The sequence below is a fragment of the Cotesia typhae genome, unplaced genomic scaffold (assembly GCF_013202065.1).
Source record: "Cotesia typhae breed Kobodo isofemale line unplaced genomic scaffold, CoteBio_Ctyphae scaffold_13, whole genome shotgun sequence".
Classification (NCBI taxonomy): Eukaryota; Metazoa; Arthropoda; class Insecta; order Hymenoptera; family Braconidae; genus Cotesia; species Cotesia typhae.
The window spans coordinates 15778400-15792917 of NW_027423774.1; the positions used below are offsets into that span (position 1 = coordinate 15778400).

Consider the following 14518-nt stretch of genomic DNA (forward strand, 5'->3'; position numbering starts at 1 on the left):
ATTTATTTATTTTAAAAAGAATTTATTAATAATGTACCTTTAAGTTAGCCCCCCTGTCGCATTTTTTAATATTTTGGTAGCAATTTGGGTCATCAAGCCTCTATTTTTGATTGTTCATGTATATTTAACATTTGTTCCTACTTCACATTTTTTATTTGTTGTTTAATTAACATTTTTAATTAGCTGTATGTATGCATTCTAAATATTTGCACTGCGCATGCGTCAACTTTACGTATATAGACTTTTAGCGCGGTTTTTGAAAATTATAGTAAAAAGCACATCTCATGTGTAAAAAATTAAAAAATTTACGAGTGTAATTTTTTAGGAATTACTATTTAATTAATTCAAATAATTAAAAAAATTGTTAGACGTCAGCCAATATCAATGTCATTAAGTAAATAAATAAATAACTAATAAATATTCATTTCATTCTAAATTTTTAAAAATATCGAGAGAATTGTTAATCAATGCATGTACATTTTTTTTTATTTTCATCAATTCTATTTTCATGAATACTACGAACTATTAAAAAAAAAAAAAAAAAAAAAAAAATCCATAACAATTAACAAAAATTTCAATACTTTATTAAAATAAAACTTATTATAAAATTATTAAATACTACACGTTGCCCTTTTGTCCTGTGACCTCTATAATTGAAATTACAAGAAAAATACACTTACTCTAATCACACTGCTGGTCAATATAATTTTCAAAAGTCCGCGCTGAAAGTCTAAACGTAAAGTTGACGCATGCGCAGTGCAAATATTTAGAATACAAATATTCGGCTTATTAAAAATGTTAATTAAACAAGAAATAAACAATTTGAAGTTGGAACAAAGGTTTTTTGTACATGAACAATCATAATCAGAGGTTATTCCCATTAGATAGTGTACCATTCTATGATTTTGTGGTCGTTGCCGATAGGTTGCATTATTATCCAATCAAGTGGATTTCAAATAATTTTAATCTTTAGGTGAAAAGTCTTACAATTATGCGCGTGGTGTATTGTGTCATTTACTTACTACAATGTCATAATAACAATAACACTAATAATACAAATTATGAGACTGAAATTAATAATAGCGGTAATACCAAATTGAGGTTAAAAATATCATTATCATTATTATTACTGAATGAATTATTGTTATTATTAAATTAATGTGTATTAGAGTATTAAATCCAAATCAACAACTTTTTTAATTCAAAAAAATGTTAAAATTTTTACTGTATATAAATAAAAATGTAAAATCCCTATTAATAAGATAGTTAATCGCTTTTAACCGCGGAGTTTACGCGGATCAGTCACGTTAAGTTTTTTAATGCTACTAGCTACTATGAGAGAAACAGAATTTCAATTTTTTTATTAGGATTTGATTATCAAAATTAACGAATAAACAACCTATCATATTAGAATAGCTTTGCCTGCATTAATTTATTCATTTATGAATTTTCAATTTTGCGCGGGAAAAATTTAATTTTGAAATTAAGAATGTTAAAATACTTTATAAATACAAAATTTCTAGAACAAACTATCAAACAACTTCATATGTGGATGGTTTTCAAACCTATTCTTTCTATTGAATTTCATTTATTAACTAGACTAAATACACAACAGGCTAAAGATTGTTTGAGTTTTACTTTCTTCCTTTAGGCCAGCAGTTCAAGATTTAGGCAATTCTCATTGGATAGTGTACACATTCTACGACTTTGTAGTCGTTGCCTGTAGGTGGCATTGTTATTCAATCGAGCGGATTTCAAATAATTGTAATTTTTACGCCATATGTATTACACTTGTGCGTATGATGCATTGTCCCCTTTATTAACAATAATTTCATTGTAACAATAACAATAATAATTATTATAAAAATGAAATTTATTATATCGGTAATGATAAATTGATGTTAAAAGTATCATTATCATTGTTTATCATTACCAAAATAATTATTGTTATTGTTAAATTAATGTGTAGTAGAGCATTAAATCTAGATTAACAACTTTTTTAATTCAAAAAAATGTTAAACTTTAACTATATATACATAAAAAATTTTAAATCCCCATTGATAAGCTAGTTAATTGATTGAAACCGAAGAGTTTACACGGGTCAGTCACGTTAAGTTTTTTAATGCTACTAGCTACTATGAGAGATCTTCACCAGACTACCATATTGACAGTTATTTTCACTAAAAATCTGAAAAAAATTTTCGAAACGGATTTTTTCACTGAAACTGATATTAATCCAGTAAGCAGTGTTTTTAATTCGGTGAGTATACTTCACGGATGTGAATCTATAAACATAACAATGTATGAAATCATATATTATATAATTAGAGCTGATAAGATATAATATATATATATATATATATATATATATATATATATATATATATATATATATATATATATATATATATATATATATATATAATTAATTATACATATTTACATTACATAAATTCAAGCGAAATCGTTTTTTCTCGGGTTGAAATTCGTCCGAAAAAAATTTGGGGTACTCAATGACGCGCGCCAAGTACGATAAAAAATTTTTTCTTAATTTTTAAATTTTCAACAAATTTTTTCAATTTTTTCAACATTATGACGGTTTCTTGGTATTTTTTTGTATTTGACGTTTTTTTGTATATAATGAAAATTATTGTAACGAGTCTTATTTTTTTTGCAAAGTGCAGATGTTATTGAGATGAGTTTTATGAACGTGGACTTGGCGCAATTTTTAACAGTGAAACTGTTTTTGTTCGGATTTCATATCTTTTTGTTAAGTGTAATTTTTTGCTCGCCTCTTAATACATTCTTAATTTTAAAATTGAACTTTTCCCGCGCAAAATTAGAAATATGTAAATAAATTAATTAATTCAGGTAAAGCTATTATCATATAAAAGGTTATTTATTCGTTAATTTTGAAAATTAAATCCTAACAAAAAAATTAAAATTCTGTCTCTCTCATAGTAGCTAGTAGCATTAAAAAACTTAACGTGACTGACCCGTGTAAACTCTTCGGTTTCAATCAATTAACTAGCTTATCAATGGGGATTTAAAATTTTTTATGTATATATAGTTAAAGTTTAACATTTTTTTGAATTAAAAAAGTTGTTAATCTAGATTTAATGCTCTACTACACATTAATTTAACAATAACAATAATTATTTTGGTAATGATAAACAATGATAATGATACTTTTAACATCAATTTATCATTACCGATATAATAAATTTCATTTTTATAATAATTATTATTGTTATTGTTACAATGAAATTATTGTTAATAAAGGGGACAATGCATCATACGCACAAGTGTAATACATATGGCGTAAAAATTACAATTATTTGAAATCCGCTCGATTGAATAACAATGCCACCTACAGGCAACGACTACAAAGTCGTAGAATGTGTACACTATCCAATGAGAATTGCCTAAATCTTGAACTGCTGGCCTAAAGGAAGAAAGTAAAACTCAAACAATCTTTAGCCTGTTGTGTATTTAGTCTAGTTAATAAATGAAATTCAATAGAAAGAATAGGTTTGAAAACCATCCACATATGAAGTTGTTTGATAGTTTGTTCTAGAAATTTTGTATTTATAAAGTATTTTAACATTCTTAATTTCAAAATTAAATTTTTCCCGCGCAAAATTGAAAATTCATAAATGAATAAATTAATGCAGGCAAAGCTATTCTAATATGATAGGTTGTTTATTCGTTAATTTTGATAATCAAATCCTAATAAAAAAATTGAAATTCTGTTTCTCTCATAGTAGCTAGTAGCATTAAAAAACTTAACGTGACTGATCCGCGTAAACTCCGCGGTTAAAAGCGATTAACTATCTTATTAATAGGGATTTTACATTTTTATTTATATACAGTAAAAATTTTAACATTTTTTGAATTAAAAAAGTTGTTGATTTGGATTTAATACTCTAATACACATTAATTTAATAATAACAATAATTCATTCAGTAATAATAATGATAATGATATTTTTAACCTCAATTTGGTATTACCGCTATTATTAATTTCAGTCTCATAATTTGTATTATTAGTGTTATTGTTATTATGACATTGTAGTAAGTAAATGACACAATACACCACGCGCATAATTGTAAGACTTTTCACCTAAAGATTAAAATTATTTGAAATCCACTTGATTGGATAATAATGCAACCTATCGGCAACGACCACAAAATCATAGAATGGTACACTATCTAATGGGAATAACCTCTGATTATGATTGTTCATGTACAAAAACCTTTGTTCCAACTTCAAATTGTTTATTTCTTGTTTAATTAACATTTTTAATAAGCCGAATATTTGTATTCTAAATATTTGCACTGCGCATGCGTCAACTTTACGTTTAGACTTTCAGCGCGGACTTTTGAAAATTATATTGACCAGCAGTGTGATTAGAGTAAGTGTATTTTTCTTGTAATTTCAATTATAGAGGTCACAGGACAAAAGGGCAACGTGTAGTATTTAATAATTTTATAATAAGTTTTATTTTAATAAAGTATTGAAATTTTTGTTAATTGTTATGGATTTTTTTTTTTTTTTTTTTTTTTAATAGTTCGTAGTATTCATGAAAATAGAATTGATGAAAATAAAAAAAAAATGTACATGCATTGATTAACAATTCTCTCGATATTTTTAAAAAATTTAGAATGAAATGAATATTTATTAGTTATTTATTTATTTACTTAATGACATTGATATTGGCTGACGCCTAACAATTTTTTTTTAATTATTTGAATTAATTAAATAGTAATTTCTAAAAAATTACACTCGTAAATTTTTTAATTTTTTACACATGAGATGTGCTTTTTACTATAATTTTCAAAAACCGCGCTAAAAGTCTATATACGTAAAGTTGACGCATGCGCAGTGCAAATATTTAGAATGCATACATACAGCTAATTAAAAATGTTAATTAAACAACAAATAAAAAATGTGAAGTAGGAACAAATGTTAAATATACATGAACAATCAAAAATAGAGGCTTGATGACCCAAATTGCTACCAAAATATTAAAAAATGCGACAGGGGGGCTAACTTAAAGGTACATTATTAATAAATTCTTTTTAAAATAAATAAATGGAGAACGATCAAATGTTGAGAGTGAATAATAAAGAACAAACGAAAAGCTGAAAACGTGATAGAAAAAAAAATCAAAAATTTAAAGAAAAAAATTTGCGGTTCTAACTTCAGTGAGCTATCCCGTTGAATCTACAGTTTATGTAGAAATAATTCCAGTGCACTCTGGTGGTTGTAGATGCAAGCTGTGAATTAACTTTTTTCAGTGTAGTTGCGTATCTATAGTAAGATTACTACACATTTTTATTTTATCTAGTCTATGGCGGTGACTTTTCTCCATGCAAAAAAAGTCAGGATCGAAATTTCTGGGCTTACTATAGTTTGTGCTGATAAAATTTAATAATTTTAAGTGAATTAAATGTTATAATTGATTATTATAAATTAATATCAGTAAAATAGAGTATGACTTACTTTTATGATATATCATTTTGGAAAAAGGAGTACCATATAATTAAATAAAATTTTGCAACCTCGAAATACCATTCTGCTTACAGTAAACACAGTCGGTAGTCTGGCGCTCCGTTTACAACGGAATTTTTGAACGGAACTTGGCGCCAGATTCTACCGAATCTGTGGATACTGAAGAGAAAAGCGTCCCGATCGCGCGTTCTTATGATCATGAGTTTTATCACAATTGAAGTGTTACTCTTCGGTACATGCTGCCCTCTAAACAATTTTTTTTTTATTGACTCAACGCAGCCTAAAATCAATCCAAAAAATACTCTTAGACTTAAAAATAGAGAAAAAAAATAGTAAATAAATTAAAACTATACAGATATAACCCAAAAAATTCTTTAATATTTCTAAATATAATTTTATTTAAAAAATATTCGACTTTACTATTACTAAGATACATTTCTCAGGTCGATTGTGTCACAATTATTCCAATCTTTCCAATTAATTTAAATCGGTGATATTGAAAGTATTGTATAATACTTTTATAATCTAGAATATAAACATATAACATTTTTAGTAAAAATTAACAACAATAATTCTATGCAAATTTTTTTTTATTTGTGACAAAAAATTTTCCATTACGTTAATTTACTACATTTCATATCATAGCAACTAGAAACAAGTCAACAATGAATTAGTAAATTATAGAGTTGAGGTGATATCAATGACTTCCTAATTTTGTAGAATCATGGATTTTATTAGCGTGAAGTGAAAAATATTTTTTCCTAATTTTTTTTTTCATTCTAAATTTTAATTTGCAAAAAGTTACACAAATTAACTTTTTCCGTTATTTTAGTAAAACGGCTGCATCTGAGCCGAAATATTGATGAAGAAACCAAGGCTTTCAAAAATGTTTTTACCTCAATTTTCCCCTTCTACCCCTTGTAAATTTGCAGATTAATTCATCAAGTATTTTTTTTTTGTTTTTGAAGTTATACTTCTTTAGGCGCGTTATGAAAAATTGATGAGAGTGAAATTTTACGATGCGCGCGCACACCGTGACACAAAACTAACAGAAATGAAGTTGCCCACTAAACCGCTCATTAAGTTGAGGAAAAAATGCTACCAACAAAACAGAAGTAGAACCTCTATTAGTGGCGTATGTTGGCACGCACGCCACTTGTGTTCACTGTGTATTTATATTTATATTATTTATCTACATGCTTTGAGTTTCTACATTTAAAACACGTGTTATAATCAGAAGTGATTTGAATTAAATATTTAAATCAATACTAATTAATATCAGAAAATATTTGTGAAAAAACTGTGCTCATCAACCTTCCTAAGTGCTCCAATACAATTTAGATTAACTCTATCTGTATGTATTATTTAGTAATATAAATGACAAAATTATTATTTAATATAATTCATACTAAATATTATTAAATTATTAACGTTAAATATTTATTATTAATTATTTAATATTTAAAAAAAAAAAAAAAGAAATAAATTTAATAAAACATTAAGTGAAAAATTTATGATAAAAATTAAAATTGAACATCAAATTTAAATATTAATTTCTAATATTTATTATTAAATTGAGTGAATAATATAATAAAATAATTAATAATTAATAATAATAAACATAATTTAAAAACAACATTCGAATAATAATAGAATTTATGTTACACTTAATGTAAGAGAATAATAATAAATATTTATTTATTTAATTTTTCAAATGTAAACTGAACTTTATTGACTATAATAACTCCTTTTCCAGTCTTGGATTATTTTATTGTAATTAATTATTTGCATACAATCAAAAACTATTTTTTTTTAAATGTTAAAAGTATTAAAAAACTATTAAAATTATTATGCCAAAGAAGTATAACTTCTTACACGTGTACATAAGTACACGCACCCTTTTTTTTTTTTTTTTTTTTTAAACTAATTCAAAATTTGGAAAGTTTTTTGCTTCTTCAACATGTGCAAGAAGTGTTCATAAATACGTACGTACATATAATTGTCAAGTAATGCATTTTTTTAGCCTTACTCATATATTTAAGAGATAATAGAGCATAATTTCAAGTAAATTTTTAAATGAGGATCGGTGAAAATGATAGATTTGTACGAAATCTACCTAAAAATTATCTAGATACATATTCAAAAGTTGATTGATCGAAAATTTATCATGCTAGTAATTATATCTCCAAGTGCACATTAACGTTTTTCAGCAGTACTCATCGTATAGCGTCGTTTTTAAAATTATTCTGTAAAAAATTCGATACGTTCCGGATTATTTGTTGATTCTTATTCACAGTTGATTGTAAAAATAATATATTATTTGTAATAATTCATTATGACAATTAAAACAACATTAATCTAGTCTGTTACAATAACACAATGACATCAAAACGAACGCAAAAGTAAAATTTCATTAAATCTGTCAGAGAGAATAGGTAATTTTTTACCTAGACCGATGATTAGACATGCAAATTAAAACTCATTCGTTAAGCTTTTGGGTGCCATCCACAAAAATTTTATAAGCTATTGTATTCAATTGTTATTTTGCAAAGAAACAGTGAAAGTACCAATTTTTTAACATTTCAAAGAATTCAAATTGCTGACCTATACTATTTAATTGATTAAAAAAACAAAAAAATAATTATGCAAATAGAAGCTTATTTTAAATGCAATTCGCAGAAATAAAAAGGACATTGTGTTCAATTGTTATTGCGCGAAAAAAGAGTAAAAGTGATGATTTTCAAGATTTTTGAATTGCTGTCATTCCTACAATATGTAATTTACAGCATCAGATGCAATTTACAGAAATGTGATAGGGTATATCGCGTTCCATTGTTATCGCGCGGACAAACAGTAGGAATGCGAATTTTTGCAATTTGTGAATTGCTGTTTTTTCTAAACTAATTGACCGATTTGGCTCATCTTCGAATTCAACCTCGGAAATCGTCCTCAGAATAAGTATGTTACGTTTTATTGAGATCCGTATAGAATTGCGGGCGCTAGAAAAGAGACAATGCCGGTTACATCGTATATTGTATATATACATACATATATAATTTTTTGAACCATTTGCATTTTCTGAATCTGCTTGATAAGCTGAGTCGAAAAATAGCGAAATGTTTCAAAAGTTCCGTAATGAGGACCAATGCAATAGTTAGATTTTTATGGTATCTACTAAAAATGCAACTCCATATTGCGTCCAGTAGAGCAGCCGGGTAACAAAACAGCTAGTGATTGTATATAATATCGTAAATATATATTCTATTTTTATGACATTCTTTGAAACATAGGGGGTTAAAGTAACAATCGTTGAAAATATTTGAATGATCGGAGGTGCTGATACTAATAGACAGATCAGTAAAAAAATTTTTAAAATATTAGCTAAACAAGGTTATAATTTGTTTTAAAACTTTAATAAATACAATGAGGTATTTTAATACTTTTTTTATTTTAGCCGTAAAAAGTGGATCCTAACATCTAAACTTCATGTACTTCATCGCAGTGTCCAGTCCCTAAATATTATTTTGTCATCGATACTTTTGCTCCTCACCGTTGTTCTGGTCTCCACGTTCACTTATGCTTGAACAAGATTCCTAATTTTACACCTTCGATTCCCACCACATGGTAAATTTAATAAAAGCAGGCCTCCTTCTTGGTATTTATTAGCACATCGTTATTCTCAGGAATCGTCGACAAAGCATATTGCTTCTCTTCAATCCTGCTTAGAGTTCTCTTGTCTAACAATTTGAACAAGTCTCTTTGACAACTCGTGCAACTCACTGGCGGATCGTCAAGAATCCCTTATAGTTTCGACTATAAGTAAGTGCTTCAACATACAACTCATCTGCGCGAATAAAATTTTGAATTTGCTCGGGAAATTCTTCATGGTAATTTAAAATGTCTGGGTGCAGAGAAATCAACACTGCGGCTACTGGAACCGTTTTGTGGTTTTCCAATGTTTATCAGAAAATTTTGGTCCATAGCTAATTGCAAAGACACAATTGACTCGAATTCATCGGCTAAATTGTTTGATGTTGGTGAGGATTCTTGTAATTCTCGAGGTTGGAGAATCGAAAAGTAGTCCAGCCGGTGAAGTCTCGTCAATATCGAGATACAGAAGCTTGGCTGCAGTTGTCATTGCGGTTGATAATGTTTAATTGTCGCAAGCCATAAGATCTATAATGTTACCCTGACAGCCCAAACATTTAGGCGAAACAGCGCATCATCTCACAAGCGTCTAATAATTCATCAATAACCTGTTATATAACAATTTTTTTTAATTATTTGTTCTAATACTGAAAATTTGAATTCAGTTTTATTACTTTGTTTATTTCAACAACATTGAAGATATTAGTGTTGCGCAATGATATCATTTTTATGATGATTTACCTCATTTTTTATGACATTAAAGTTAGCTGTCATTATTATAATTTTTTTTATTTTTTTTTTAATAAATAAATTAGCTCTGAAAAATTTCATTTTTTACTTCTTTAATTTTTTAAATGTCAATTATTTGATTTCATTTTTTAAATGTCAATTTTTTTATCTTTTTTTTTTTTTTTCCCATAATTTATGTTAAAAAAATTTATGAAAATTAACTTAACAGATAGTTGATAATTTTAAGAATTTTTGTAACAAATAAATTATGGCAAAAAAAAATTATAAAAAAGCTAACTTTAATGTCGTAAAAAATTTTTTAAATTAATTATTGTCTGCTAAATTGATTCTCATCTTTTTTTAATTATTAAGACAAATTATATATATTTGAAATAACTTATATTCTTATAAGCAGCTTATCATAGTATATTTAAATATCTTATGTTCTTAATTTTGTACTCATGCTTATGCAATTCATAACCTCTTTTAATGTTCACAAACTGTCAAATCCTACACTACTAACCATCGTAAATATATTGCTTTTGAGCATGACCAAGCTCGTGCTCTGTATTCCGATCTCTGTTTTGCCAATACAATAATTTGCTTCAAGACAGTATTTATTGTTAAATGACAATTTTTAATGTTTATTATAAGTAAATGTATCAAAAATCAATCAAATTGCAATTATTTATAATGCTATTAAAAATGAATTTATAATGTTGAAATCAAAATTATGATCTACTAAGTGTTTCCACTAGCTATTGTTTATTTATGAAATATTTGTACTACAAGTGATTATTTGACATTATTAATTCGTATAGATGCAATTATTTTACAATACAGGATAAATAATTCTATTTTGAATAATAAAGTGACTGAGAAAAAAATTAAAATTATTGAACTTTAAATTTTCACAAAAAATAGTAAATAATCAAAAATGTCATTAGATATGGTTAAATTTACAAAACTGCGTACGGCTATTGATCCAAGTTTTTGGGCCAAGTTAGCAGAATTGAAATTGGATAAATATAAATTGGAAGATAAAACTGAAATATCTATTTGGAGTGGTTATAGCTTGGATAAAGCATATGAAAACAGAACAAGTCCAATGGTTCTTGATTGCACATCGTTTAATGAGTAAGATATTATCACTTTATATTTATGATTATGAAATGAAGTAAGATTTTTGCTTTTAAATTTAGAATTAACTATTTATTAATCTGTGTATCTAAATTTTTAGAAACGTTGAAACAACATCACTTAACGGATCTGTTGTCTGTACTGGAATACTCATTAACACTAATACTTTTGAATCATTCAGACAAACTCAACCAGATAAATTTATTGATTCACTTGGTAAACATCTCAAAGATGCTATTATTGACGGGACAGCATTAAAAGAACCTTGGCGACTTACTTTATTTTTATTATTATCATACGCTGATTTAAAAAAGCACAGATTTCATTATTGGGCAGCTTATCCGACTTTATTTAATTTACCTGAAATTCATTATGATGGTCCCCGAACAAAAGCTACAGAAATACTTTCAAGCAACGATTTCAATAAGCTCCAGACTGAGTTCAATAGTTTGAACTCAAAATTTAAAAGCTTTTTTGCTATTTTATTATCCAGTGATGGCTTAAGGATTATGACTTTGTCCGAAGGCGTCACTTATGTTAACTCTTCATTAGTGAAAGCCAAAGAAACTAGCTGTGTAAGTATCTAGATAATAGTATAAATTTGACCAATTATTTTAATAAACAATGTACTTGTTTTCTTCAGGTTGATCAAAAGCTGTATTTTGCATTTTATGATCCATGTGATACTCTTGAGCCAGGATGGCCACTTAGAAATCTTCTTTGTCTATTATTTTATTTTTGCCCAGATTTCACTTATAGTAAAACAATAAATATAATATCTCTTCGTGGTAAAAATTTAGAGTCGTCTATTATATTTTCTATAAAAACAAAAGGAGATGAAAAAATTTTGGATAGAAAAGAAATAATCGAAGGACGACTAGTTGGATGGGAACCTAATATAAACGGTAAAATGGGACCAAATATTGCTGATCTATCCGAATCACTAGATCCAAATCGGTAAATACAATAAATTTATCATTATTATTAATAATTATAAATATTTTTTTATCCAGCAATGTATTTTATTTCAGGATGGCTGCTCGTGCAGTTGGTTTAAATTTAAAACTTATGAAGTGGCGATTAGTTCCTGATTTAGATTTAGAAAAAGTCTCTAAACTTCGTTGTTTACTACTAGGAGCCGGTACTTTAGGTTGCTCAGTTGCTAGAGTATTGATTGGTTGGGGAATTAAAAACATAACATTCGTTGATAATTCAATAGTATCTCACAGTAATACTGTTAGACAAAGTCTTTACACTCACGAAGATGCAGTTAATAAACGATTGAAAGCTGAAGCAGCAAGAGATGCACTTCTCCGAATATCTCCTACATTTGTAAATATTTTATTTTAATTTAAAAATCTTTAGTAAACAGAATAATATTTAAAATTATCTATTTATGGTTAGAATGTTGAAGCCGTAGTCATGCATATTCCAATGCCTGGTCATGTAGTAGGACAAAGTCTCCTAGCCTCGACTCAGACAGCCGTAAAAACACTAGAAAAATTAGTTCAAAATCATGATGTGATATTTTTATTGCTTGATTCACGTGAAGCACGGTGGTTACCTACATTATTATGCGCAGTATTTGACAAAATGGCAATTAATGCAGCTCTTGGTTTTGATTCATACACTGTACAACGACATGGTACACGAAGAGTAACAGTAGCTACTTCTCCTGATTTGACTCAAAACTGTCCGTCTGGTGAAGATCTCGGCTGTTATTTTTGCAATGATGTAACGCAACCAGGAAATGTAAGTTTCATTATATACAATAAAAAACAACTAAAATATACATTATTTATTATTTAATCATTACAATTGCAGTCCCAGGCTGATAGAACTCTCGATCAACAATGTACAGTAAGTAGACCTGGATTATCATCAATTGCTGCTGGCCTTGCAGTTGAACTTATGATTGCTGTGACTCAGCATTCTAAAGGGTAATGAGATTTACTATTGATTGAAATAAATATTAATAGTTTTTAAGTATTTCGTTATTATTTTATCTTAAAGAATTGGAGCCAACGCTTTTATGGATGATGGTAGAAATCAGTATCGCTCTAGTGAAAGAGAGTCTTGTGAAGGCTTACTCGGATTGATTCCACATACTTTGCGTGGTTCTCTTTGGAATTATGAGATGCGACTAACAATTACTCATAGATTTCCATCCTGCACGGCTTGTTCTATACCAATAATTAATGAATACCGAAAACGTGGTTTTGACTTTATTCTTGATGCTTGTAATGAGCCTAATTATTTGGAACGAATTGCTGGTTTAGAAGATTTACTGAAAAGACCTAATCTGGATGAGGTTCGTAAAAACAATGTATTTATTTGAAATGTAACAAGAAATATTTTCGGAGTACTTAATTTGATTATTTTAACTTTTAGCTATGCTATGCAATAGATAGTTCCGATGAAGACAGTGAGAACATCAGTCTTACAAAAGTTTAGAAATGGATCTACATTTTATAAATTGTCATTTTTTATAAACTTGTAAAAAACTATTATTTTATGAATTACTCATACAAGATTTTTATTTTGTTATTTAAATGATAAGTATAACACCAAAAGTTTGTACGCAATGTTACAATATTTTACATTTAAACGTTTGTGATAAAAAAAAAATTAAAATATATAACTGACAAGTACAAAAATTAATATTTCCCATCGCACTTTTTGTTGTAAGCAACGAATATCAGCATTACTATCACATTCATATTGTTCAAAAAGCTTTTAATATTAATTAACAAATTTTTAATATAAAATAATAGATTATAACTAAATAAGTAGTATAAATAACAAAATGTCATGACAAAATATTATAGATACATTTTTTTTTATTTAATATATAAAAGTCCTTGATTGAGCTTATTGTAAAATTAACATTTATCATAAAATTTTTTGAAATAATTACAATTTGATTAAATTTACATTGTAAAGTTGTATGCGTCATTTATTAGCTTTAATTATGAAAATTATCGCAAAACTAATAGTTTAATAAAATATTTATTTAAAAAAGTAGTTATTTGATATTATTACTAATTGAAAAATCAAAGAAACCCCGGAAAATTTTAAACACTGCAATTTTTTTTCACTGCTCAAAATGATTGAGTTTCCCTGATGAGAAAAAAAGAATTGAAACGATTCGAAATGACTCAAAGCGATGAAAAATGATTCAAGTTGACAAATATGTAGATATATATTTTGCAGGGGTTGAATCATTTTAAATCTTTTTTTTTTTTAATAAGGGTTGTCAATCGCGCGAATATATCAACAACTTTTTTGTCGCAATGATTAATATAATTACAATAAAAAAATGCTTCTAAAAATTTCACTTGTAATTTTTATTAATTTTCACATGTGAAACTTTTTGATTAAATTTTTTGTTAATAATTTAATTGCTATAAAATTCCAAAAAAATATTTAAAATCTGTTAACTTCTGTGTTATAAAAATAACTAAAAGTTTAAAAGAACTATCATTTT

General features: G+C 26.9%; 1 protein-coding gene across 1 annotated transcript; it reads left to right on the forward strand.

Annotated features, from left to right (window-relative positions):
- Positions 1–10436: 10436 nt before the first annotated feature.
- Atg7 (Autophagy-related 7) lies at positions 10437–14055 on the forward strand. The gene is made up of 8 exons (XM_074253826.1): positions 10437–11028; positions 11132–11606; positions 11675–11988; positions 12063–12363; positions 12436–12783; positions 12856–12971; positions 13045–13342; positions 13423–14055. Exons 1-8 carry the CDS (start codon positions 10829–10831, stop codon positions 13483–13485), a joined length of 2115 nt encoding a protein of 704 aa, XP_074109927.1. The 5' UTR covers positions 10437–10828; the 3' UTR covers positions 13486–14055.
- The last annotated feature ends 463 nt before the right edge of the window (positions 14056–14518 follow it).

What these genes read in the sequence shown, in the direction of transcription:
- Atg7 (XM_074253826.1), top strand. Translation starts at nt 10,829, where the DNA reads ATGTCATTAGATATGGTTAAATTTACAAAACTGCGTACGGCTATTGAT. An exon ending in AAGCCAAAGAAACTAGCTGT is followed by an intron (nt 11,607 to 11,674) that starts GTAAGTATCTAG and finishes TGTTTTCTTCAG; the next exon opens with GTTGATCAAAAGCTGTATTT. An exon ending in AAAGACCTAATCTGGATGAG is followed by an intron (nt 13,343 to 13,422) that starts GTTCGTAAAAAC and finishes TTTAACTTTTAG; the next exon opens with CTATGCTATGCAATAGATAG.